The 26,835-nt window shown below is 55.4% G+C and overlaps 1 protein-coding gene and 1 long non-coding RNA gene across 3 annotated transcripts in view; one reads left to right on the forward strand and one right to left on the reverse strand.

Annotated features, from left to right (window-relative positions):
* On the reverse strand, positions 1–24,073 carry LOC125115137 (signal transducer and activator of transcription 5A). The gene is made up of 19 exons (XM_047758959.1): positions 23,924–24,073; positions 22,973–23,110; positions 22,502–22,658; positions 21,280–21,369; positions 16,644–16,818; positions 10,398–10,528; positions 10,015–10,166; positions 9,430–9,585; positions 8,862–9,041; positions 6,609–6,696; positions 6,387–6,509; positions 5,974–6,066; positions 5,060–5,266; positions 4,382–4,476; positions 4,158–4,288; positions 3,551–3,706; positions 2,836–2,902; positions 2,383–2,490; positions 1–1,387 (listed from the first exon to the last, which is right to left on the reverse strand). Exons 2-19 carry the CDS (start codon positions 23,098–23,100, stop codon positions 1,225–1,227), a joined length of 2,400 nt encoding a protein of 799 aa, XP_047614915.1. The 5' UTR covers positions 23,101–23,110; positions 23,924–24,073; the 3' UTR covers positions 1–1,224.
* Positions 23,766–26,835, forward strand: part of LOC125115141 (uncharacterized) — a 4,559-nt gene continuing 1,489 nt past the window's right edge. The window contains exon 1 of one of the 2 annotated variants that reach the window (XR_007131988.1): positions 23,766–24,062. This is a non-coding gene — a long non-coding RNA (uncharacterized LOC125115141). Of the gene's footprint in view, positions 24,063–25,712; positions 25,958–26,835 lie in introns of those variants that run through there. The other variant, XR_007131989.1, reaches the window with a different exon arrangement.

The following is a 26,835-nucleotide window of genomic DNA, read 5'->3' on the forward strand; positions in this document are numbered from 1 at the left end:
TTTATGAAAAAAATATTTTTATGCAAAAACACTTTACACAAATGTGTGGCCTATGTACAAAGTACAAAAGAATCCCCCTTCTCGTCCCCACCTTCCTTGAGGGATGTTTCAGCCTGGGACTCCCGATCCTCCACTGTCAGATGCCCCTGGCCGCAGTGGGGCAGCTTCAGAGGGAGGAGCCTGTGAGGCTGGGAGCCAGGCTTTCTCAGACCACAGCCGGTTACGCAACTGCAAAGAGGCCTGTTCCAGGTTCCAGCCCCCAGCAGAGTGGATGGCAATCAGCTTTTACCCCGCACTCCAGACTCCACAGGCGTGCAGCAGGCCGCTGATGCTGCCTCTTGTTTCGAGGGGGTTTTTTTTGCTGCAGGGGAGGGGATCAACCCTGCAAGTCCCAGGCCCCCTGTTCACCCCCATGTCCTAGACCTGTCCCTTCCCCCTCTCCCATCTCTCCCAGGAGTAGACAAGGTTGCAGACAGAGAGAGACAAGGAAAGAAGGCTGGGGCCAGACAGGGGAAGGGGAGAGTCGATGGAAAGAGCAGGAACAGGAGATGCGGCGTCATAGACTTGAAGCTGGAACCTCCCATCAGAGGCTAAGAAACTCCATTCTCAGAGCCGCTCTGCCAGGCCCAACGCAAACGATCCATTTCTACTGTGTTAGTCACATGACCATGGCCTAGCTCAGCTCTCAATTCCAGAAGAGTCTCGAGTCTATACTCATTAGATAAAGCATAAACTATCTCTCCAAAGTGAACCCCAGCCTCCCTCCTGAGGAGAGGAATCAAGAGACCAACATGAATATTGCAAAGCAGACGCATGTACACTAGGGAGGCAAAGCGCCTAACTCAGGAGTAAGACTGGAGCTTGGAGACATGACCTGTCTCCTTTCCCTTCTTGAATAATTTCATTCAAACAGCTGCTGAGCAGACCAAGGCTCTGGCAAGAATCGGTTTGCCTGCCTTGAGTAGGTGCAATTACAGAAGCAGCTGAGTCTTTGCCACAAGAGACCGACCCAGTGGGCTCCTGAATGCCTCCATCTGGAGACCAAGGACCAGGAAGGCAAGGCAGGCACACCTCATGCACAAAGCCATACACGCACGTATGCACGCATACACGTGCTGCCTGCAAAAGCATTCAGGTGCACAGCAATACAAACAGAAAATCGCAACGAATATGAACCCTTCACGTGGAGCATGGCTTCCAAGGAAAAGCGTGGGGTTCCAACGTTCAGGAGAGCGAGCCCCTGGTAGAAGCGAAGAGACCAGCAGGCGGGGAGAGGCGGGGGTCCAGACTGTCCATCGGGCGGCGTAAGAGTTCCTCCACATGCCGGGCCACATCCATGGTCTCATCCAGGTCGAATTCTCCATCCTGGTCGAGGACGGGGTCGGGGCTGGTGGACAGAGAGGGGTTGTCAGAGGGAGCTGGCCTGCTGCACAGCCCCAAGCTCTTGGGGGACAGCTCCCAGCCTGCTCCCCACTCAGCCCAGAGCCTCATGGGAACAGGACCAGCTCTGGCTAGACGCCCACATCCCACGGTGAATAAGGCGATCGATCCCTGGCTTGTCGGGAGACACCTCAGTGGTAGTCTCATTGCTCACCGCCTCGTTGAGCCAGCTCAGGGAATTCATTTCCCCTGTCCCTGTCCCCATATACAAAACAAGGTGGCTGGGTGCGTGAGCTCTGCCCGTGAAATCCCAGGCGTCATTCATGAAGTGCCTGGGAAGGCTGGGTCTTACAGCCACATTTCGCCAGTCCTCGCAGCCACCTGTAAGGCAGGTATTTACTTCACTGTAGAGGAGGAAGCTAGGCTGGGCCGTGCTAGGAAACTTGTTCAGGGCCACCTGGATGGCAGGTGGCATCGGGATTGAAATTCCGGTCTTTGTGACTCTCAGGCCTGTGGTTGTCCCCCTACAGCAGGCCACCCACAACTCCAAAGACAATTAATTCTCTACTCCAGGAACTCCAGAGAGGAGCAGTTGATTCCCTGTTTCCTCCTAAAAACAACCCCCCTCCCCATCCAGAGCTACCCTGTCTCAAGCTCTTCCAACAGCCACACCCGTGCTAAAGGCTTCACCTGCCCTCTCTCCCTTCATCCTGACCCCAATCCCATGAGGTAGGTATATCTTGCCTCCATTTTACAGATGAGGAAACAGCTTCAGAGAGGCACAATAATTTTCCCAAGGTCACACAGCTAATCAGCACCAGAGCAAGGACTCTGCTATGTGTAGTTTCAAAATGCTCTCTGCTTGTTATGGGCTGATCTCACCCACCCTGCACCCTGGCCTGGGGGTACTCAGACCTCGAGGAGCTCCGGACTCCTTGCCCACCAACCCTCCCGGAGCACAGCCCAGTTCCTCCCATGGAGCCCCAGGAGAACACGACCTACTTCTGTGGGTATATACTGTAATGAGCCTGGGGGCACACGGCTGGGGAGGGGGCCTGGTCCATGTAGGTGGCATTGCCCCCGGCAGAGTCTGAAGAGGCGCTCACAAACCTGGGGAGGAAGCAGAGCAGAGCCTCAGCGGCCTGGGGCGGGGGCAGGGGGGCAGCTGACTTGGGGAGGGGCTCAGGGCTTCATGACTCTTTCAGGTGCAGAAGGACAGAGTGCCCGCTGAGCCTGGGGTTCCGGCTGCGGGAGCGGGGCCCTGGGTATGGGGCATGGGGGGCGGGGTGGGGGCCCCTGGTGACCACGCCCAGCTCCCTCCCCAGGGCTGGGCCAGGTGTGGGGGGAAGGGAAGAGGAGGGGTGGCAATGGGAGGGAGGAGAGGTGGGGGGAGGCGAGCGGGGGTGGGGTAGGACCAAGGCAGCAGGAGACCAGAGCTGGACCCTGGACACTTACTCAGGGACCACTTGCTTGATCTGTGGCTTCACATATCCGTCCACTGCTTTAGCTGCCGAGGCCGGAGCTGGGATGAGAACCAGAGTCTCTGGGAGCTCAGGGAGTAGAAACCCAGCCATGTGGTTTGTCTCCTCCCCACATGGCCATGGGGCCTCAGCAGGGATGAGATTTCCCACAGACTGCTGCCCAATAAACACCTGCTGACCCACCAGGCTGAGGGCCACCCAGGCCCCTCCTCCTGCTTCCTTTTCTGGCCACCTGCGTTCCCTCCCCCACCCCCACCCCCACCCCGGAAACCGAATCAACACGAAGGAGCCAGCACAGCCAATGGAAGGGGGACAGGTTAAAGGAGAAAAACCTGTCCATTTTGCCTCCTACACTCAACTTGGGGGCAGGGTCGAGGGTGGAGAGAGGTGAGGGCAGTTGATTAAGATGGGAGTGTTATCTGTGGCTATGCATTATCCCGGCTCCTCCCCCGACGCCGCAGCCTCTAACTCCAAAGGCGCAGAAGAGAGAGCCCGCTCAGCATTTGGCTTTGCAGGGAGGAGAGCTGGGTCAGCGCTTTTGCTTTCTCTCCCTTCAACTCTGAGCCCGGCAGTCCCCTCCACGTGCCTGGCCCCATCCCACGGACCCACACCCCCAGGGGAAAGAGCCCCTGGGCTCTTCTTGGGGCGTCCCCACCGCCCAGCCCCAGGAGTATCCTGGCAGCACGCACCGAGCACAGGAGTGTAGTACTTGGAGAAGACCTCGTCCTTGGGCCGGTCGGGAAACACATAGATGAGATAGCTCAGGTCCCCCAGCCGGTCGGCCAGGGACCGGATGGAGAAATCCCGCGTGGTGAAAGGCTTCAGATTCCACAGGTTACGGTCAGCTGGGAAAAGGCCAAGTTCATTCCCACAACCCACCGCCCTCAGGAGGAGGATTAGAGCTGTAGGGCTGGGGGCAGGCTTGCAGCTACATCTGGACTCTTACTAGCCTGCACTGCCGCCCAGCTTTGTGCTTCTCGCTGGGCACAGGGCGAGCAAGTGACCACAGGCGAGCAGATACCAGCAAGGCTGGGCTGGGACGGAAAAGGGCAAGCATGACACGGCGGGAAGACCTGCCTGCAGTTCAGGAGTCTCGGGGGCCAGTGATGTTAGGGCCTCCCAAATGGAAAACGACAGAAAAGGAGGGTGCTTCTGAGCAACATTCCACCCATCCCCCAAGCTCAGTTCCTATCTTTCCCAGCCCCTCAAAGATGCAGACCTGAGGGAGCTCGGGGGACAAGGAAATGGGAGGCGGGGCTTCTGGGGGCTGGAATGTGGACAACACTGGGCACTCACGGGAGTCAAACTTCCAGGCAATGGTGATGCCCCCGATTTCTGAGTCGCTAAAGCGCAGCAGGAAGGTCCCATCGGGCTTGTTGATGAGCAGGTCATGGGCCTGTTGCTTATTCACGAAACCTAGGATGGCCCTGGGTGCATGCAGTATACAGGGTCACTGCCGGGCCAGCAGGCACTGTCCCCCGAGCCCTTGACCTCCTAACCCCCGGGCCCCCATTCCTTACCCGTCATTCCAATGGGGCTTGTGATGCTTCTTCAGCACCTCCATGACCCCGTCAAACCACTGCCAGAAGGTGTAGTTCCAGCCCGGTAAGTTCTCCTGAGAGCCCCCAAGAAATCCCAAGTCAGGGCTTGTGCCCCCCCAGGAACCAGTCAGGGCCCTCTTGTCCTCATCCAGACCTTCTCCCAGGTCCTCACCCTGCTGGCCCCACACTCCCACAGTCCACAAACTGACACAGCCCCCAACCCGTGTCCTAGGAAAGAAACCAGGCAGTAAAGTCACCTCCTGACTCTCAGACACGGATGTCTGGGACAGTCCGCAGGGGTGACAGTTGGAGGTACAAAGATTGTCCAAGCTGGACAAGACCTCAAAGGCATTCTTGCCCAACGCCTTCATGTTACAGATGGGGACACGGGGACACAGAGCGGGTAAGGGGCCTGGCAAATTAACACTCCCAGGACTAGAGCCCTAGGACCCTGACTCCCAGCTCTGGCTCCTTCCATCGTCCTGCTTTGGCTCTCACGGCTGCCTGCACTCCCTGGGGTACTAGCCCGTCTCCCCTGGTTCTAGGAAAGGGGGGGCCGAGGGGGAGGGGGACCGCTGGCCACAGGCAGTAACCTGTCTGTGAGATGGGGGGGGGCGGCAGGGTGGTCCCAGGCAGGCAGCGGGCGGCGGCCCTCACCCTGTTGAACTGGGACCAGGACACAGACATGCCGCTGTAGTCCTCCAGGTGGCTGCTGCTGCTGTTGAAGAGCTTCTGCGCCAGGAACACGAGGTTCTCCTTGGTCAGGCCCCGGTTGCTCTGCACCTCGGCCTTGAATTTCATGTTGAGCGCCTCGCACAGCTGCGGCCACAGGACTTTGTCAGGCACCGCAAAGGGCACCCTGCCCTGAAGTGGAGGGAGACAAAGGAAACAAATGCAGGTTGAGGGAACAGGAGATATTTACACAGACACACACTCACTCACAGACACTGAGAGACAGAGGGAACTAAGAGAGACCCTGGGGAGACACAAACACAAGGGAAGAAAAGGGGGAGTTCCTGTTGTGGCTCAGTGGAAACGAATCCAACTAGTATCCTTGAGGACACGGGTTCGACCCCTGGCCTCACTCAGTGGGTCAAGGATCCGGCATTGCCGTGAGCTGTGGTGTAGGTCACAGATGTGGCTCTGATCCTGTTAGCTGGGCTCTGGCACAGGCCGGCAGCTGTAGCTCCAATTCAACTCTTAGCCTGGGAACTTCCATAAGCCACAGGTGTGGCCCTAAAGAGAAAAAGAAAAAAAAAAAAGAAAGAAAGAAAGGCTGGCGGGCAGGGGCAGAGGGTTGAGCACGCAGAGTAGAGACCCAGACAGATCAGGGCACTGGGGACAGAGATCAGGGACCAAGCTCACAGACCTAGGGGACCCCAGTCTCTGACCCGGAGCCCCAAGAGAGCCGTGGTCATGCCGAGGGTGGGGCACTCATACTAGCTGCCCCCGACCTCTGGTCTGGTCCTGGGGTAGGGGAAGACCACCCAGCAGAGGCCCAGGGGTTGAGGTTGACCCTGGGAAACTCTTGAGGGCCTAGGGGCCGAAATGGGGGTTCCAGGGGGACTCACCGGCTCAGCAAAGGCATTGTCCCACAGCACGGTGGCGGTAGCATTGTGGTCCTGGCTGCCGTGAACGATGACAACCACGGGAAGGGACAGGGTCTACAGGAGTCCAAGGGATGACGGGTGAGGGCGTAGGACCGTGGTCTTGCCTCCACTTGGGGGAGACGCCCAGGCCTCAGTCCCCAAGCCCCTCTCAGCAAAACCAAAGCAAAAAAACACCGCGTATTTCTTCTTGGCCCCCTGCCTAAACTCTGCTGGCTGGTGCCAGATTATAACCCAGGAAACGGGCACCAGCAGAGTGAAATTCGGTGTGCTGAGAGCATCGCGGGGTAGCCAGACTGAGTCCACGTGAGGACCCAGGTCTCAGGCCCTCCCAAGGCAGCCGGGCGGCCTGCGGGGCCGGGGGAGCCGGGCCTCACCTTCACCTGGAACACCAGCTCATTGCTGCCGACACTGAACTGAGACTCGAACAGGACCGTGAACTTCTCCTCCGTCACGGACTCTGCGCCTCGCCGGTCAGCACGCTTGATCCTCTTTAGTGACTGCGGGGCGGGAGATGGGGGGAGCCGAGGAGAAAGCAGCTGGTTATGAGGCCTCGGCTCTGGGCACACCTCCCCTCCCTGGCCGGGCCCTGTCCTCACCATGTTCCGGAAGTGGGCGCTGAGGGTGCCGGTGGCCTGGTGATACTCCATCACACAGCAGTTGTTCAAGATCTCGCCGCTGCACTCGCTGCGAAGCACAGGGGAAGCCATCTCCACCCGGCCCAGGCCCGGAGCATGGTCCTGTCTGCCCTTTGGGTGGGGCTTCCCAAGAAAGCCCTGCCAGCAGCCCCTGGCCCCCCACCCCCATTTCCCTCAACCCCTCTACCCTCTGCTGCAGAGTGTTCCTCTGCCTGTCCCTAGGCTTTTTCTTTATTTTTTTTTTTAAGGGCCACACCTGCAGCATATGGAAGTTCCTGGGCTAGGGGTCGAACTGGAGCGGCAGCTGCCAGTCTATACCACAGCCACAGAAATCCGGGATCCGAGCCACATCTGTGACCTACACCAAGCTCAGGGCAATGCCATATCCTTGACCCACTGAGCAAGGCCAGGATTGAACCCACATCCTCATGAATACGATGTCGGGTTTTTAACCCGCTGAGCCACAGTGGGAACACCCCGAGGCTCCCTTTCTATCAATCTGACAGCAGTGGAGCAAAGTCTCCAAGGGTAGGGCCTGAGTCTCTATCATTAAAATTCCTTGGGTATCAAGGAAGTTCCCTTGTGCCACAGCTGTGGTACTGGTTCAATCCCTGGCCCAGGAACTTCCACATGCCATGCATGCAGCCAAAAAGGAAAAAAACAAAAAAAAACAAAAAAATTCCTTGGGTATTGCGATTGACAGTTTCTAGAACACTTGAGATAAAAACCATGACTATAGCCTACTAAGATCCCCGTGGTCAACCCTGCCTACTGCCCCGGCCTCCGTGGGCTCCTCTCCCCTCGCTCAAGGCAGACAAGCCCGCTGCCTTGTCTGTTTGCTGAACACCCATGCTCAGTGCCCCTGGAGCACTTCTGAACTTGCCCTTCCTATCACCCCAAATACTTTGGACCTTCTCACTCAGGTGTCCACTCAAATACCTTCTCAGAAAGGCCCTCCTTGACAAGTGCTACTGCAGTGTCTACCAGATGCTGCCATAGATCTGTTTTAATTTTCTGTCTAGGGAGTTCCCGTCATCGCTCAGGGGTTAACGAATCCGACTAGGAATCATGAGTTTGCGGGTTCGATCCCTGGCCTCGCTCAGTGGGTTAAGGATTCCGAGTTGCCGTGAGCTGTGGTGTGTAGGTCGCAGACGAGGCTCGGATCCCGCATTGCTGTGGCTCTGGTGTAGGCCGCCAGCTACAGCTCTGATTAGACCCCTAGCCTGGGAACCTCCATATGCCGAGGGTGCAGCCCTAGAGAAGACCAAAAAAAAAAAAAAAAATCTGTCTAGACTCTATCACCTTTTGACCCTGCCTCATTTTTAAGGGTATATGATGTCTCCCTCCCCAACGTGAAAGTAGCTCTGAGAGAGTGGGAACCTCTTTAGCCATCCTATCCCCAGAGCACAGGGTGGGCCTCAGTGCCCAGGACCCGGCCTCCCGGCACCCCTCATGGGTGGCCTGGCCTGATCCTGGACCCCACCCCTCGGTTCTCCGTTCACACATGCCTCTCTCTGCTGCTCCTACAGGACGGGCCCACATCCTTTCTGCCTGAAAGTCTCCCCTCGCCACGCCCTCTCCCCAGCTCCTCCTGTCACCCAGCAGCCTTAAAACTAATTGTCATTCTGATCCACCTTCTCCATGACCCACTTCCCAGGTGCCCCATACGTCTCCCTTGTCACATGGCAGGAAGTAATCATTTCTCATATCTGCCGCCTGCTCTGCTAGTCTAGAGGTGGGGGGAGGACGAAGCCAAGTTCTGTGTGGATCACAGCTGTGTCCCAGGGCTCAGCAGGATCAGGACACCGTGGGATCTACGTTGTTGCTGTACTTTGTTGTTGCTCTGCGGTGTGCAGGGCACAGGAGGGATGGGGGACGCTTCCCGCAGGAGGTGCCAAGAGTAAACAAAGACAGAGTGAACTGGAGAGACACTGGACCACATCGCACTGCAGGGCAGGGGCTGCAGGGAGGGAGGCCGTGCTGTCCCCGGCACCAGGGACCCCTGCTGTACAAAAGAGGCTGAACTTGGGGAGGGGCAGACTTGCAGGTGTTTTCATTCTTGAGAACCCCCTGATTCTTTCCCTGAGAGCAGGAAGAGGCCAGCGGGCTAAAGGGGCTGCTACGTAGGAATGGCCCATCTAGAAACGTCCTGGGCGGGGGAGGGGGGGATCACCTTCCTTTCATGGGGAGAACCCGGGTGGGGTCGGGGCGTACTTGCGGGTGCTCTCGTTCTTGAGCAGCGACTTGGCCTGCTGCTCACTGATGATGGTGGCCTTCACCTGCGGGGGGTTCATGTGCACGTTCAGCTTCCCGCCCACCAGCAGGCGCACGGTGGCCGCGAACTTGGTCTGCGTCTTCAGGACCTGAGGGGGCTGCTTCTCGATGATGAATGTGCTGCGGGGACACAGGGGACCAGGTGCGGCCTCAGGGGACAGTGCTCCGGTCCCTCCCTCTGGGTGGGCAGGTCCGGGCATCCACGGGGCTCAGCAGGGGAAGGAAGGGCACGAGGCACGGCCTCCGTGTGCCTCACGGGAGGGGAGGCAGGGAAAGGGGGTCAGCAGCTGGGAGGGGCTGCAGCGGACAAGGGCGGCCCCGCTAGTGTCCACGAGAGGCACTGGGCAAGGTCACCAGCCAGAGGCCACAGCCACAGGGGACGGAGGGGGTCTGGATGAGGCCGCAGAGACCCGGCTGCCCCCCCCCCCCCCCCCCCCCCGGCCAGGCCAACCAGAGGCGGGGGCGGGGGTGGGGGCGGGCCTGGGCAGAGCCAGCAGGGAGCAGGCACCTGGTCACCAGGGCTGAGATGATGTCTGTGATGGTGGCGTTGACCTCAGCCAGCATCTCCTCCACGGGGCCGGGGATGGGCAGCTGCTGGCAGAGGTGCTCAGCTCTGCGGATCTGCTGCCGGTTCTGCCAGATGATCTCCGCCAACTTCTCACACCTGCACAGGAGCCCCGAGGCCAACAGGAGGGACCATGGCTTCGCCCGCATCCTCCCCAGGCCAGAAGCTGGAAGGCTCCCAGGCTGGGGAGAAGCCCAGGCCCAGCTCCACCCCCAGCGAGGCTCGGGGCCTCTGCCACCTCCCCGGTCCACTGAGCAGAGCGGAGCCGCCCTGCTTTCCAGAAACACACAGAAGGGGTGACCCTGGCTTGGGTCCAACCAGCCTGAGCATCCCTCTGCACCCCCCGCTCTGCCCCACTCCCCACCCAGGGACTCCCTCCCTGGGGGAGGTGGCACAGGACAGGGCACCACAGTCTCTATCAGGATCCAGAACCCCTGGTGACAGAGCACCTGCCCCAGGACAGAGGGAGCAGAGGAGCAGCCGGCGGCAGCACTCTGAGCCCCTGCCCGCCTCCCGCACCCCCATTACCAGGACTGCAGCACGTCCAGGCTGCCCTCGGGGGGCCCTCCGTTCCCCGCCAGCTGCTGCCGCCGCTTCCACTGGATCAGCTCGTCATCCAGAATGATGGTCTGCTGCTTCCGCAGCAGCTGCAGGGTCTTCTGGTGCTTCTCGGCCAGCTCCTGAGGGGCGGCAGGGACAGCAGGCCCTTCTGGGCTCCCAGAGGACAACCCAGCAGGGCCCCCGCCCCCAACCTGACCTGCTCTGCCTCAGGGCAGCGGGACGTGGGGCAAAAGAAAGGAGGCCTTGGACTCCTGCCCTGCTGGCCCTGCTCCCTCCCTCTCTTGGGGCCCTGGGGCAGCTCCCGAGGGCCCCACCGTGCCTGGGAGGGGACGGGCCCAGATCCCACTCACCACGCGGTACTGCTGCAGGGTCTGGGCCTCGCGCTGCAGCCAGGCCTCCAGGGTCACCTGCTTCTGCTGGAGGGCCGTCTCCCGGCTCAGACGCTCCTGGGGGTTCAGCTGGGCCAGCTGGGCAAACTGAGCTAGAGGAGGGGACAGGACACCCACGACCCTCGTCTCCCAGGGTCCAGCAGGAAGCCCGGCAGAACTACACTCGCCTCTTCTTCGAAGGGGAGGCGAGACCCCCAGACAGACCCATCTCACCTCTGGCAGGTTCTTCAGCCAAGGGCGCCCAGGGGTGAGCTCCGTTCCCGGCCCCCCAACTTGGCTCCCCTCCGGGGAGCGGGGAGACGCAAGCCTGGGGGCTGCCTGTGGCCTCCCCTCCCACCCAGCCTCCCCACCCCACACGGGGTCCGGCTGGGAGCCGCCTGCCTGGTCCGAGGTGTGCCCTTGTCATTTACCAGCTCAGGCACATCACCTCACTCTGCTCTGCCTCAGCCTCCCCACGGGCAAAACGGGAGAATCCCGGCCCCCGCCTCAGTGGCTGCTGTGAGATTAAATACGTGACGGTGCCGAAAGTGCTCGAGAGGCTGCCTGGCACTGAAAGCTCTAGAGAGAGTCATCCTTATGGTTAATGGGTACAGGACAGGATTAAAGGGTGACGGAGCCGAGCAGCTCTCAGCCCCAACCGCCCAGTGTCGTCAGCAAGGCCCCGCTCCGCTGGCTTAGTCCTATCTCCAAAGTCTGTTATGAACCACTGACGACAGCGAAGTGGAAAGGAGAACCAAGGGACACCTGCGTGTCCACAAGCCGGCTGAAGAAATCCAGCAGTTCCACGGCTAAAGCCCCTGCACATCCTCTCCTGCCTGCAAACCCTCTCTCCCTCCGCAGGTAACCACGACCCTGGATGCCGGGGTTCCCACCCCCACCATGCGCCTTTCAGAACACCCCAGGGTCCTTGCTGGGGCTGAGTCATGAAGACTTAGCATTAGCACGTCTTGGTCAAGTTCCTGGCAGCCCTCTGAGGGCCGTGGCACACTGACCTAGGCCCAGCCCTGTGGACACACAAGCTGGGACAGACTAAAACACCTCTAGACAGCCGGGAAAGCCCAGAACCAGAAGAGACTTTAGAAACACGGTTCCAATATGACTGCAGGGGACTGAGCAGGCAAGGAACGTGTAGCAGAACCATCCGAGCCACCGCCTCGGAATCCTGCCACCCACAGGGAGGTGGAGGCCATCCCAACAGTGGGGCCCAGCCTCCCTATGCGAGCGACCCACTTAGGTCTCCGCTGGCAGTTTGCAGAAGCTTCTGGGAAGGAGGCCAGGAGACGTGAGACATTTGACTGCTCCACTGGAGGGAGCTGAGACTTCCCGGGCACAAACAGATCAATAGTCTGTGTTTCTGATGGGCGCACTTCACACGTGAGCCTGAAGGGACATGGCACGATGGGGACAGACCCAAACCAGAACCCCAAATCCAAACCTAAACTCACAAATCGGAAACAGAAAACCCAAGAAAAAGACCATCAACACTGTCAACCAGTCCATGGCCTCGGGCTGAAATCTCCTGTTCCCTAAATCAGGAAGAGGGCCTTGCTTGGTCTCAGGTCAGTCTGGGGATGGATTCAGATGTGAGGAAGACATGCTAGAATCATCCCCCCAACATTTGCTCAACACCTGCTATGATTCAGGCTATGTTCAAGGTATGGAAAACAATGACAGGGTAGAGTTAGGAGGAAGGCTCTAAATAGTTACATTAAAACAGTCTTACGGAGTTCCCTTGTTACACAGAGGATACGAATCTGACTAGGAACCATGAGGTTTTGGGTTCAATCCCTGGCCTCGCTTGGTGGGTTAAGGATCTGGCGTTGCCAGGAGCTGTGGTATAGGTGGCAGATGCGGCTCAGATATCACGTTGCTGTGGCTCTGATGTAGGCCAGTGTCTATAGCTCTGATTTGGCCCCTAGCCTGGGAACCTCCATATGCCACGGGTACCGCCCTAAAAAAAAAGACAAGGAAAAAAAATCATGGGTAAAGATATGCTATGCCAAAATAGAGTTGAAGGCTGGAGTAGTTATCGTAATATCTGACAATATGGGAGTTCCTGTGTCATGGCACAGTGGAAACGAATCCAACTAGGTACCATGAGGTTGCAGATTTGATACTTGGCCCTTGATCAGTGGTTTAAGGATCCAGTGTTGCCGTGAGCTATGGTGTAGGTCACAGACGCCACTCAGATCTGGCGTTGCTGTGGCTGTGGCATAGGCTGGCAGCTGTACCTCCGATTGGACCCCTAGCCTGGGAACCTCCATGTGCCATGGGTGCGGCCCTAAAAAAAGGACAAAAAGACAAAAAAAAAAATCTGACAATATAGACTTTGACACAGAAAATGTTACCAGAGATCAAGAAAGATATTCCATAATTATTAAGGTGTAAGTCAATCAGAGATGCATAATAATCATAAATGCAAATGCATCTAATAACATCTTCAAAATACATAAAGGAAATATTTACATAAACAATTGGAGAATTACACAAGAGATTTGATACTTCTCTTGCAATATCAGATAGAATAATTAGGCAGAAAAATTAATAAAGATATACCAATGGTTCTCAAAGTGTGAACCAGAAATTCTTGAAGGGTTCCCAAGACACTTATAGGAAGTCCACAATGTCAAAGCTATTTTTATGAAGTCAAAAGGTTATATGCCTTTTTTTCTTGTATTAGTTTATAAGTATGCAGCAGAGTTTTTACAATAGATTGAAAGCCAGATCCAGTTATTTCCTGTTAAGCCTATGTTAAAGACATTTGTAAAAATGTAAAGCAATGCCACTCTATATACTAAATTTGGTTTGGAAATATAGATGTTGTTGATTTCTTGGTTTGGGTCCTTTAAAAAACTCTATTAGGAGTTCCCGTCATGGCGCAGTGGTTAATGAATCCGACTAGGAACCATGAGGTTGAGGGTTCGATCCCTGCCCTTGCTCAGTGGGTCAAGGTTCCGGCGTTGCCATGAGCTGTGGTGTAGGTCGCAGACGCGGCTCGGATCCTGCGTTGCTGTGGCTCTGGCGTAGGCCGGCAGCTGCAGCTCCGATTCGACCCCTAGCCTGGGAACCTCCATGTGCCGCAGGAGTGGCCCAAGAAATGGCAAAAAGACAAAAAAAAAACAAAAAAAACCCTCTATTATACTAACATATGTTATATATTCTAACTTTATTGAATTAATTTTTTTCCTTTTTTAATTTTATTTTTTATTTTTGAATTTTTTTATTTTTGTTTCTTTTTTTTGTCTTTATAGGGCCACACCCGCAGCATGTGGAGGTTCCCAGGCTAGAGATCTAATAGGAGCTGTAGCTGCTGGCCTATGCCAGAGCCACAGACACACCAGGTCTGGGCCACGTCTGTGACCTACACCACAGCTCATGGCAATGCTGGATCCTTAACCCACTGAGCAAGGCTAGGGATCAAACCTTCAAACTCATGGTTCCTAGTCAGATTCGTTTCTGCTGCGCCATGACGGGAACTCCTTTTCCTTTTTTTTTTAAAGGCCAAACCTGCAGTATATGGAAGTTCTGGGGCTAGGGGTTGAATCAGAGCTACATCTGCAGGCCTATGCCACAGCCACAGCAACACCAGATTCAAAGTGGCACCTGAGACCTATAGTGCAGCTTCAGGCAATGCCAGATCTTTAACACTCTGAGCAAGGCTAGGGATCGAAATTGAAACCTCACAGAGATACTGTCCGGTCCTTAACCTGATAAGCCACAAGGGGAACTCCCTATTATTGCTATTTTATTTATTCATTTATTTATTTTGTCTTTTTGCCATTTCTTGGGCCGCTCCCGCAGCATGTGGAAGTTCCCAGGCTAGGGGTCTAATCGGAGCTGAAGCCGCTGGCCTACACCAGGGCCACAGCAACGCGGGATCCGAGACGCGTCTGCGACCTACACCACAGCTCACAACAACACCGGATCGTTAACCCACTGAGCAAGGGCAGGGATCAAACCCTCAACCTCATGGTTCCTAGTCGGATTCGTTAACCACTGCGCCACGACCGGAACTCCTATTGCTATTTTAAATTATTTTTTTTTTTATTTTTTGCTTTTTAGGGCTGAACCTGCGCCATGTGGAAATTCCCAGGCGTGGGGTCAAATCAGAACTGCAGCTGCCAGCCCACACCACAGCCATAGCAACGTGGGATCCAAGCTGTGTTTGCAAACTATACCACATGTCACAGCAACGCCGGATCCTTAATCCACTGAGCAAGGCCAGTGATCAAACCCCCATCCTAAGGGATACTAGTCGGGTTTGTTACCACTGAGCCACAATGGGAACTTCTATTGCTATTTTTAAATGAAACAACTTTAGAACATATATTCTTTTCAGGTCCTCAAAATACATTCACCAAGATAGAGCATATGCTGGGGCATGTAACAAGTCTCTCTCTCTCTCTCTCTCTTTTTTTTTTTTTTTTGCTTTTTTAGGGCCACCACCATGGCATATGGAGGTCCCCAGGATAGGGGTCAAATCGGAGCTAGAGCTGCCAGCCTAAGCCACAGCCACTGCAACACCAGATCCAAGGCATGTCTTCGAACTACACCACAGCTCATGGCAACACCAGATCCTTAATCCACTGAGCGAGGCTGGGGATTGAACCTGCATCCTCATGGATACTAGTTGGATTCATTTCAGCTGCGCCATGATGGGAACTCCACAAGTCTTTTTTTTTTTTTTTTTTCGTCTTTTTGCTATTTCTTGGGCCACTTCTATGGCATATGGAGGTTCCCAGGCTGGGGGTCGAATCGGAGCTGTAGCCGCCAGCCTACACCAGAGCCACAGCAACGTGGGATCCGAGCCGCGTCAGCAACCTACACCACGGCTCACAGCAATGCTGGATCGTTAACCCACTGAGCAAGGGCAGGGACCGAACCCACAACCTCATGGTTCCTAGGCGGATTCATTAACCACTGCGCCACGATGGGAACTCCTTTCTCTTCTTTTTTTTTTTTTTTTTTTTTTGACACGTCTTAATAAATTTAAAAGATCATATCGAGCATGTTCTCTGAAAACAATGGAATTCAACAATGAAATGAAAATGAAATTGATGCTGATATGACATCTAGAAAAAAACAAATATTTGGAAATTAAACAACCACTTCTAAATTGAATATGGGTAAAATAATCAGGAGAGAAATTAGAAAATATTTCCGGGGAGTTCCCTGGTGATCTAGTGGTTAGGACTCAGTGCTTTCGCTGCTGCGGCCTGGGTTCAATTTCTGTTCTGGGAAATAAGCTCTCACAAAATGCCGCTGCATGCCACGGCCAAAAAAAGAAAAAAGAAAAAATATCAAATTGAATGATAATGAAAATACAGCATATTCGAAATGATGAGATATAGCTAAAGCATTGCTGAGAGGGAAACGGATCGCTCTGAGGATGTATAGAAGAAAAGAAGAAAGGTCTGACGCCAATGATTTAAAGTTCTCCTTGAAGAAGCTAGAAAAAGATGGAGGAAAAGGTAGCTTGACCCTTCCTGTTCTTCCTAGGAAGGGGTGATGCAGCTGTGAGGTCCATTTAAAGTGGAGGAAGATAAGCCATGTTTTAAGATCCCTCAACGTGTGCCTGGGGTTAATTCCTTCTGAGTTAATTTTTTTCCCCCACACCCTTATTATGGCAGCCATTAGCAAACTACAGACCCAGGAGCCAAGAGAATGTTCCATTGTCGCCTCCTCCTCCCAACTTCAACTCCTACCAGGGAAGCTCAAGAAGGGACATTCCTGGAGTTCCACCTCTTGCCGACCTGGTTCAATGAGGGAGACTCCCAACCTCCCCTCCCTCTGGCCGGGGAACTCTTTGTCCACTTCCATTCATGCATCGATCCGTTCCTTAAGATAGTCATTGAATGTGGGTTAATAAAGGATAGGAATTTTATGACATATCTCTAGTGAAGATCCAGTTCTGCAACTTACAAGAAACCCCAGGCCAAGTTATATGTTCTTTTTGAACATCAGTTTTAATATCTGCAAAACAGGAGCCCTGTTAACTACCTGTTTCCTTGGGCTGTTGTAAAGGTGGGGCTGAATAACACCTGCAAAGAGTTTAGTCTGGAGCCTGACCCACAGCAAGAGCGCCATCACTGGGAACCAGTACTCCTCCCCAGCTTCAGGGAAGGTTCCGGGGAGATAGACCTGGGCCTAGTCCCAAGCCTGCAGTTCTCACTCCCAGACACCCACTGCCTCTGACGCCAGCCTCACCCTGGATCCTCAGGCTCTCTTGATACTGGATGATGAAGTACTCTTGAGTCTGCTGCAGCTTCTTCAACTCATTCTCCGTGTCCTGCGTGACCAGTCGCAGCTCCTCAAAGGTCTGGTTGATCTGAAGGTGTTTCTGGGACATGGCATCCACCAGGATCCCAGCAGAAGAACTACCCTGGAGACAGATCAGGGGAGAGTGCAGGCAGCAGTAAGCTGCGCAGTGAGGATGGGAGAGAACTCAGGCCTTGGGGAGGGCCAATACTACACCCCAAAGGACAAATCTAGAATAAGAAGGAAGGGTACTTTGAGTCAGAAGGAGAGTCACTGGCCAGAACTGGGGTGGAGTGGGGAAAGGAGAAGCATCAGGTGAACTGGCAGACTATGGCATCTTCATAAAGCAGGGAAGAAACTTCTTCTTTTTTAATTTTTTTCAAAACAAGTGGCTGCACCTGCGGCATACGGAAGTCCCCCAGCCAGGGGTCGAGCCACAGCCACTGTGGAAGCAACGCCGAGTAGTTATGCTGTGAGCCACACGGGAAGTCCAGCAGGGAAGAAACTTCTACTGCAGTTCTGGCCTCTACTAGAGAACCCCATCTCTGGGTCCATCTGAATTCTCTCTGGAGAACTCAACGTGTCCTAGGAATTCCCTGGGTTTTCCTACTAATGATGTTGGCCCCTCATTTCAGTCATTCACTGACCGGATGCCATGACAGTGCTGGGTGCTAGGGACACAGGAGGGGACAAGACTATGGGAACACACTTCACACAGCAGGACCTCAGTGGGGGACAAGGCTATGTGAACACACTCCATCCTTCTTGGAGCTCCCATTGTGGTAACAAACAAACCTGACTAGTAACCATGAGGACGCGGGTTCGATCCCTGGCTTTGCTGAGTGGGTCAAGGGATCCAGTATTGCCGTGAGCTGTGGTAGATCGAAGACGCAGCTCAGATATGGTGTTGCTATGGCTGTGGTGTAGGCCAACAGCTGTAACTCCAATTTGACCCCTAGCCTGAGAACTTCCATATGCCATAAGTGTGACCCTAAAAAAAAAAAAAAGACCTTCTTGTGAGTGAGGGGAGGGGGGGAACCTCTCCCAGAGGGTGTCCTGGAGACCCCAAATGAAGTTATAGTGGAGGAATCAACAAGGGCTTTGTGTTTGGGGGTTTCTCTGGTTTTTGCCTTTTTAGGGCCACAAGCCACGGCACATGGAAGTTAGGCTAGGGGTCGAATCGGAGCTGCAGCTGCCGGCCTACACCACAGCCACAGCCACAGCAACACCAGATCTGAGCTGAGTCTTCAGACTACATCGCAGCTCAGGGCAACACCCAACCCTTAACTCACAGAGTGAGGCCAGGGATTGAACCCGCATCCCCATAGATGCTAGTCGGGTTTTTAACCTGTTGAGCCACTATGGGAATTTTTGTGTTTGGCTTTTTTGTTGGTGGTTTTTTTCAGCTGCACCTGGAGCATGGTTCCTGGCTAGGGATCAAACCTGTGCTACAGCAGTGACAATGCCAGATCCTTAACCCACTGCATCACGAAGAAATTCCCAACAACGGCTTTGTGCAGCCAGACACCTAACTGCCCTGGTCTGATTTGTTCCTTCAACCAAGTCTTCAGGGTCTTTCCAACGAACTGCTCTCAGGATAAAATCCAAACTCCTTCCCACAGCCTCCGCTGCCCTCGATGATAGCCTCTGCCTAGCCCACCCCCAGCTCCACAGCAGCAACCTTTTGATCCTTGAATAGAGAGGCATGTTCCTGCCTCAGGGCCTTTGCATTTGTTGTTCCATCACCCTGGGACATTCAGGCACTAAGTTTTCCTGAGGCTGGCACTTCAACTGGCACCTCTTCAGAGTGGCTTTCTCTGATGGGCTGATTTAAAATAGCACTGCCCTTACTGGAAGTATTTTGTTCAGAGTTCCTGTCGTGGCACAGTGGAAATGAATCCGACTAGGAACCATGAGGTTGCGGGTTCGATCCCTGGCCTCACTCAGTGGGTTAAGGATCCGGCATTGCCGTGAGCTGTGGTGTAGGTCACAGACGTGGCTTGGATCCCTTGTTGCTGTGACTGTGGTTTAGGCTGGGAGCTGTAGGTAGCTCCAATTGGACCCCTAGCCTGGAAAATTCCATATGCTGCGGGTGTGACCCTAAAAAGCAAATAAATAAATAGATAATAAGTAAAAGGCAACCATCTTTTTTTTTTTTTTTTTTGGTCTTCTTGCCTTTTCTAGGGCCGCTCCCACGCAGCATACGGAGGTTGCCAGACTAGGGGGTCTAATCGGAGCCGTAGCCACCTGCCTACGCCAGAGCCACAGCAACACGGGATCCGAGCTGTGTCTGCAACCTACACCACAGCTCATGGCAATGCCAGATCCTTAACCCACTGAGCAAGGCCAGTGATCGAACCCGCAACCTCATGGTTCCTAGTCAGATTCGTTAACCACTGAGCCACGACAGGAACTCCAAGGCAACCATCATTTTAAAAAAAAAAAAAAGTGTTTTGTTCTTCCATGACCTTCTTTCTTGTTGGCCTCCTTGCACTAGGACGTGAAGTCCCTGAGGGCTGGGGCCTTGTCTGGCTTGTGCGCCACGAAATCCCCAAGGCCCAGGATGTCAGAGGTGTTCGAAAACAGCTTGGTGGGAGAAGGACTTTCCCCCCCAACCATGATGACACATCATAGGTGTGTATTTCTGATTTGGAGCCAAATTCATAAGTACATTTACAGGTAGCTCTGGAATTTAACAAAGTCAAGGGTTGTACCAGTTGACACTTGTGACCTGGCTTCTGCTCTCTCTCTGACTGATTGATTTATTGATTGATTGTGGCTGCACGTGTGGCATATGGAAATTCCTGGGCTAGGGGGCAAATTGGAGCTGCAGCCGAGGCAGGATCCTTAACCCACTGAGCAAGGCCAGAGATCGAACCCACATTCTCACAGAGACAATGTCAGGTCCTTAACCCTTCGAGCCACCATGGGAACTCCCCTCTCCAGGGTTTTTCCTATCAGGGCTCCCCAGTTGGCTCCCTTCTCCCCGTGAGCTCTGACCACTTACAAGTCTTCGAATATGATAAGCTGCCTTGTGTCTTCCTGCTCTCACATCCACTGCTGTTACTTTTGGCTAGAAAACTCATCCCTCCGCCTTCCTCCCTCTTTCCCCTCCACCCGGTCCAGGCATCCCTTTCCTTGGGACCCCTCCCCACCACTGGCCAGCCAGCCCCAACCAAAGTTGGAATCTTTTTCCATATATTTTCCCTTAGCACTCAGCTGGTGCTTAGGGGATCCACTGTCCCCTGAATTCCCCTTAGGTGGGGACTAGGACTATATCTAGTCCTGGTCCAGTGTCAGACACACAGCAGGACCTCAGTAAATGTTTACTGAATAAACTGTCAAATTTCTAAAATCAGTGTCCACCACAGCAAATAAATAATAGATATGACCTGTGCTCTAGGCACACTACTGTGGTCTTTTTTTTTTTTTTTCTTTTTTTTTTTTTTAGGGCCACACACAAAGCATATGGAGGTTCTCAGGCTAGGGGTCCAATTGGAGCTGTAACTTCTGGCCTAGGCCACAGCCACGGCAATGCTGGATCCTTAACCCACTGAACAAGGCCAGGGATCGAACCTGCATCCTCATGGATGCTAGTCAGATTCGTTGATCACTGAGCCACGGCAGGGACTCCTCTACTGCAGTCTTTACCTTTACCTAGGGGATATTATTTTATGAAATTCATTTTGCTTTCCTGCAGATAATACACCACCTGTACCGCTGTCCAAGTCAATGTCCAATGCCTTTATGATTTCAGAACCTGGGGAGCAAGTCCCTGCTCCGCCTCCCTGGGCCTCACTTGTCTGCGCTCGCCTGGGTTAGTTCTCCTGACGCAGACCTTGGCTTCATTTCTCCTTACAGACCCCACAAGAGAATATTTTTTCTTTGGCCCCTGCCTCATTTACTGAGTGCCAAGTATTTTCCCCTGATGATTTGCCATGCCATCTCTGACACAGAGTGAGTTTCCAGATGTGTATGTGTGTTTTGAGGGCTTCCTCTGCTGTTTCATGCGACTGTCTGTGCTTTGCCCACACAGGATCTCGTTTAATCCTCACAATAACCCTAAAAGACAGATACTATGACCACCCCCATTTATAGCTGAAAAAAAATTGAGGCTCGAGAGGTTAAAAAACTTGGTCAAGGAGTTCCCGTCTTGGCGCAGCAGAAACGAATCCGGCTAGGAACCATGAGGTTGCAGGTTCGATCCCTGGCCTCGCTCAGTGGGTTAAAGCTCCGACGTTGCCATGAGCTGTGGTCGCAGATGTGGCTCAGATCCCATGTTGTTGTGGCTGTGGTGTAGGCCAGCAGCTACAGCTCTGATTCGACCCCTAGCTTGGGAACCTCCATATGCCCCGGGTATGGCCCTAGAAAGACAAAAACAAACAAAAAAACCTTGCTTAAGTCACATAGCTAGCAGATCCAGGGACTAAAGCCAGGGATCACTTTACACCTGCAGGTGATACTGCCTCTCACAGTATCTTTGGTGCTTTCTCTTGTCAGTGTTTACAATATGCAATTGTGCCTGGAGGGAAGGGCGGGTGGAAGAACATCCCAACTCCTCTCCCCAAGCCCACAGGACACTCACATTGTTGGCTTCTCGGACCAGCCTCTGTTCGTTGTACAGAATATGGCGGATGCAGCGGACCAGCTCCATGGGGCAGCGGTCATACGTGTTCTGAAAGAATCCGAGAGCAGCTACCAGTGGCCACCCTCTGCTCCCACCATGCCCATCGGTGTGACACTCCCACCTCTTCCCCTCCAGCCCCTGCCCCCGCTTTCCCTAGACCGCCTCTGTCTCTTGACTCGATGTCCCCTCCCAAATCTTCATATTTGGTTTGCAGTGCATTAGAAACCCACAGTTTACAAAGCACTTCCCATCGGCCGTCTCCTTTCACTTGTGCCTCAGAGAAACCCTGTGACATAAGCAGAAACTATTATTCTCATTTCACCAATGAGAAAAATGATGCTCAGAAAGGTTAAGTACTTGTCCAGAGGCAAACAAGTGAGTGAGCGGATGACTCAAAACTCTGGGCATCTAATGCCAAGGTCAAGGTACTTTCCACTAAAATCCTGGCCCTGGGTTCCTATTTTGCTTCTCCCCCCCGCCCCCAGCTTTCTCCTGTTTCCTCCCTCTTCTGGGATGGACTTTTTATTTCCCTGGCACTCTGCTGCTTGTATTTAAGAAGGGTTCTCTAAAAATTCAAGTGAGTTCCAATAAATGCTCAACTCTGGTTACCACTCACACCCCTTTCCTGCTTCCACAAAAGCTTCCTCTCTCCCCTCTACTCCTCCCCCACACATCCCCACTGAAGGAGAAGCTCCACTGACATCTCAGCCCTCAATTCAAGGCTCCTTGATCCAGGTCTCACCTCCAGGACACCGCTGCTCCCTTCCTACTCCCCTTCCACAGCTCTTTACAACAGCCCCAGAGAGATGCCCGGTTGCCTTGTTCCCTCATTTCCAGAACCTGTTGGTATTCCTCTCTCTGACAATAGAATCTGGACTCAGTCTACCTCTATCCCTTCTGCATGATCGGCTCAGAATGCAGTCTCACCCGCCCCCTTCTCCTGGAGGACAAACACGCCCCACCCCTGGCTCTGTAATATGCTAAAGGGCTCTGACAGGTCTGATTTAGAAAGAGGGGGTGGGGGAAATTGAAGCACCGAAAAGTTGCCGATAAGCTCAGGGTCAAATGGTGAGTCAGCGGCCAAACCAGGGAAAAAAACAAAAAAAAAACCCCAGGGGTTCTGGGGCTGGATGAGAAGGCGGACATCACTTCTCTGCAGATGCCCAGAGCTCACGCCCACCTGGAGCTGCGTGGCGTAGTGCCCCAGCTTGATCTTCAGTAAGAACCCATCTTCCCCCACTTGGTGCTCTGCCTTCTTCTGCAGCTCCTGCACCAGGTTCTCCAGGAGCTGGGTGGCCTGGGCTCGGTCCTGGGGATTGTCCACGTCGATGGCATCCCTTAGGGAAGGGCAGGAGAAAGAAGCCTACTGTGGCACATCCTTGGGCAGGGAGGTCAGGCACCCAGAGGGACGTGGAAATCCAGGCTCTCGCCCACAAAACTTGTTCCTGGCAGCTCCACAAGCATCAGAGTCTAGAAACATCCCCTCTCCCCTCCCAGACTCCCATTTCCCCGTTCCCCTTTCCCAGGGACACCGCCTCTTCCGCACCAAGAGGGACTGGCAGCACCAGAATCACACCAAAGCACAAAGAGGAGACCTAAAAGCCTGGATGGCAGGGACCCGCAGAGAAAGGCCAGGGGCAGGGGCACCTACCACGGCTGGCTCTCGATCCACTGCGCTAAGTAATGCCGGACCTCGATGGGGAAGTGCTGTCCGTACAGCACCTGCATCTGGCGCAGGGCATCTCCCTGCAGCTGCTGGGCCTGGATCCAGCCCGCCATGTCCCTTCACCTAGGGTGAGCAGAGGGCTGAAGAGGCGCCTCCTTGGCAGAGGCGAGGGCTGGGCCTGGCCTTGGCCCTGCCATGCCCACCCACCCCTGGACCGCGGTCTGGCCAGGCCCCTCCCCTCTCACAGACACGCTTTCCTGTGCGGGAAGAAAGATGGTGAGGAGGGGAAGGCCGCCCTTCCCTCCAGCAAGGAACCCGCTGAGGCTTGGGGAGGGGCTCCCGAAAGTCAGGTGCCCTCCCCCTCTTCCTCTCCCCTCGCCCCACCGGGGCTTCCCCGGGGGGGAACAGCTTAAAAACTGAAAGAGAAACTTGCCGGCGGAGGCCCACGGGCCCTCTAGGGAAGGCTGCAAGAATCCCCCTCCCCTGCCTCGAACTCCTGAGTCCCCGTTTCTGGGAACCGGGGATATTCTGGCCCAAAGTGAGGGCCACGCCACCGACGGTTCCCACTGGATGGCTCCGTCACGGCGGGCCCATGGCTGGGGTCGCGAAGGGGCGAGAGCTGGGGAAGCAGACGCTCCTTCTCTGGGGCTGCGACCCCCTGAGCTGTGCCCGCGGTCTCCCGCTGGCCGGTCCGACAGCGCCCCCTGCCCATGCAGGCGGGGACGGCGCCCACCCTCGACCCCTCCCTCCCTCTGCGTCCCCCGTCTCCCGTCCGCGCTGAGCGCTGCGCCGAAACTCCCTCTCGGTCCCGGGGACCGTTCCCGGCACGCCGCCGCCGGCCGTCGGGCTCCGGGGCCCGGAGCGCGGGGGCCCGGGCAGCAGCCGAGTGCCCCCTCTCGGCGCGCGCCGCCGGGGACGCGCGGCCGGGCCACCCACCTGGTCGCGCCGAGCCGTCCGGCAGCGGGGCCGGCGTTCGCTCCCGGCCCGGGCTCCTGGCGGCGGCGGCGGCGGCGGCGGCGGCGGCAGCGGCTGTTACTACAGGAAGGCGCAGAGAGCAGCGATTTCCTCCTCAAAGGTCAGCTGCCTCTGATAGACCATACACAGCGCGCGAGCTCTCGCTACCACCCCTCCCAGCCTCGGTCGCTTTCTCCCTGCCTCCGCCCTCGGTGGCTGGCTCCCCGGGCCTCAGGCGGCGAGGCAAGGCGGGGCGGCGCCGGGCGTGGGGGCTGCCCCGACGGCGGGGTCCCCCCGGGAGTCCCAGCCTGCCCTCGCTTGCGGCCCCGCGGAGCGGCCGCGGCCCGTGCTGGGCAAGAGGCGAAGCGGTGGCTGGAGGATGGGGGTGGGAGGACTGGGAAATCCCGGGCTCTGGAAATTCCAAAGCACAGCCTCAGTTTTCGCATCTGTAAAAAGGGAGGAGGGAAGGGTTGGACCGGCTGGAGATGCCTGCAGCCCCAGCTTATGTCACCTCTTGAATCTCTAGACTCAAAATTTTAATGTGTGTGTGTGTGTGTGTGTGTGCGCGCGCGCGCGCACGCGTGTGTGTTTACGTGGGTTGGGGACGCAGCTTTTGTGATCTCAGTGGCGAAGCCCTGGCCAGGGGAAAGACTGGGGATTCCAGAGAAGCCAGCTCACCCAGAGGGCCCCATCACCCTCCTTCCACCACTCCCACCACTGTGCACTCACCCGCTGCAGTAGAAACAAGAACGAACCCTGGCAGTCAAATGCTCAGCCCCCTGACATTTTGCAGATGAGAAGTGGAGTGCAGAGCGGGGAAGGGGTCCCACCGTGGGCACGTGGCCTGATCCGCAGACTATGATCCGTGCATGATCCTGGCCCTCAGTTCACGCGAGCCCAGTCACATCTGAGGCTGGTCCTATCTTCAGAAAGTCCAGGGAAGGCCGTCTTGAATCCTCCTCACAAGCTCCCCACTGCCTCTAGGCCTGGCCACAACAGGGAACACCCTCCCTGAGCCTTGCCTGGCTCACAGCCCCCTCCCTGAGCGCCCCTCTGCGGAGCCTGTGGAGTTGGGCAAGGTGGCCCTGGAAGCCTTCCATTCCCTTTACCCAGCTTCCCTCTCCTCTGGGGCCTCCCCTCTGCCTGGCAGCTGGTATTGGCAGCATCAAGGGAGGGGCCAGCCTGGCTGCCCACTCACAGCTGGCTGGGCCAAGACCTTGTGTCCTGGGGGGAATCATTCTCCTCTCCCTCCCTCCCTCCTTCCCTCCCTCCCTCCCAATTCCTTCTTGGATCTGCCCTTTTCTCTCTATTCCCTCCCCCATCCCATACCCATCCATCTTCTCATCACTCACTACTTCCCCCAGTTTCTTTTCTCTTTTTCTTTTTGCTTTTTAGGGCCGCACCTATGGCATATGGAAGTTCCCAGGCTAGGGGGCAAAACGGAGCTGTAACTGCCAGCCTATGCCAGAGCCACAGCAACTCAGGATCCAAGCTGCATCTGTGACCTACACCACAGCTCATGGCAACACCGGATCCTTAACCAACTGAGTGGGGCCAGGGATCGTCCTCATGGATACTAGTCAGGCTCATTACCGCTGAACCACAACAGGAACTCCCCATTTTCATTCTTTTATTTCAGAGACCACTAGAAGTTTAAAGCTGCAGATCCACCCCCGCCACACACACTCCATGTGTGGTCGCAGTCTCAGTTGGGAGGACCATGGGGAGAGAAATTGAAATGGTAAAGGGGTTCAAAAAGGATTGGGGAAACCCTGCTCTAGGGATGAGGGAACATGCTACCCCCTCACCCCTTCTTCCCCTCCTCTGTGCAACAGATTTGGCCAGAGAGGGTCCGACACACAGCTAGGGAGTCACCTGGAATGACAGTCAAGTGTCAGCACTGGAAACAACCAAAAAGATGATTTTACAAACGGGGAAACAGAGGCTGGAGAGGGGAAGTTACTTGGCCAGTGTCAGGAGGACTGTCAGTGGCAGATCCAAACCCACTGCCGCACGGTGAGTGGGCCCTACTTGGCACCTGGGCACTCCAGCCTGTCACTGTGAGCAGGTGGCAAAGTCAGTCAATGGGAGCAGATCCCGTGGGTCTCCAAGTCTTCTGAGCCGCATCTGGCATGCAAAGGATTACTCTTGCCATGCACCCCCATCTGGGCATCTGGGGAGGCTGGGGTCGGGGGGGGGGTGCCAGCTCCAGAGTAGGGGCCCTGCCTGCCCACTCCCAGGAAGCTACCTCACCAGCCTCCTCCCCAGGGCCTGTAGAGGCCTGCTGCTCCAGCTGGCAGCCCCACCCACCAAACATCTGGCTGGGTCAGACTGGGCTGGGCGAGAGGGTGGGTCCTTCTGGGTCCTGAAAAATCTGTATTAGGGTGCCCGTGACCAAAACGGGAGGGATTGGCCTAAAAGGGTGTGCCCCAGTGCCTTCAGAACCCTCCCATCCCCCCCTCCTGCGCCCAACGTGGGCAGCTGTTTCCCTGGCCATCTCTGGATGTCTCTCCGTTTGGTCTCTGTGAGGCCCTGAATCCCCGTGTCCTTCACGGCATGTTTCCTCCTCTTGCCTTTTGATTCTCCTTCTTTTGATTCTTTCTCTCTAGGTCTCTACCTGGTTTTCTCTTTGATTCTGTCTGGTTTGCTCTCCATTTCTTTGGGCTTCTGCTCTCCTTCTGAGATGCTGCGGGAGGGGAGGAGCTTTGGAGCTCTCCCAGGATGGGCAAAGGCCAACCAAGAAAGTGGAGGAGGGTAGCGTGTCAGAGTCGCGTTGGGGGCAGAGGTGACTGTGGTCGTGGCTCCTGATAACGCAAGTACCCGGAAATGTCAAATTTGGGGTTTCTCTTTGCTTTCAGTCCCCTGGTTTGGGCTCTGCTATTTCCCACCACAAA

This window comes from Phacochoerus africanus, chromosome 14 (genome assembly GCF_016906955.1).
Source record: "Phacochoerus africanus isolate WHEZ1 chromosome 14, ROS_Pafr_v1, whole genome shotgun sequence".
Taxonomy (NCBI): Eukaryota; Metazoa; Chordata; class Mammalia; order Artiodactyla; family Suidae; genus Phacochoerus; species Phacochoerus africanus.

What these genes read in the sequence shown, in the direction of transcription:
- LOC125115137 (XM_047758959.1), bottom strand. Translation starts at nt 23,100, where the DNA reads ATGGCGGGCTGGATCCAGGCCCAGCAGCTGCAGGGAGATGCCCTGCGC. An exon ending in TGGATCGAGAGCCAGCCGTG is followed by an intron (nt 22,659 to 22,972) that starts GTAGGTGCCCCT and finishes CCCTTCCCTAAG; the next exon opens with GGATGCCATCGACGTGGACA. An exon ending in GCGCCCACTTCCGGAACATG is followed by an intron (nt 6,510 to 6,608) that starts GTGAGGACAGGG and finishes CCCGCCCCGCAG; the next exon opens with TCACTAAAGAGGATCAAGCG.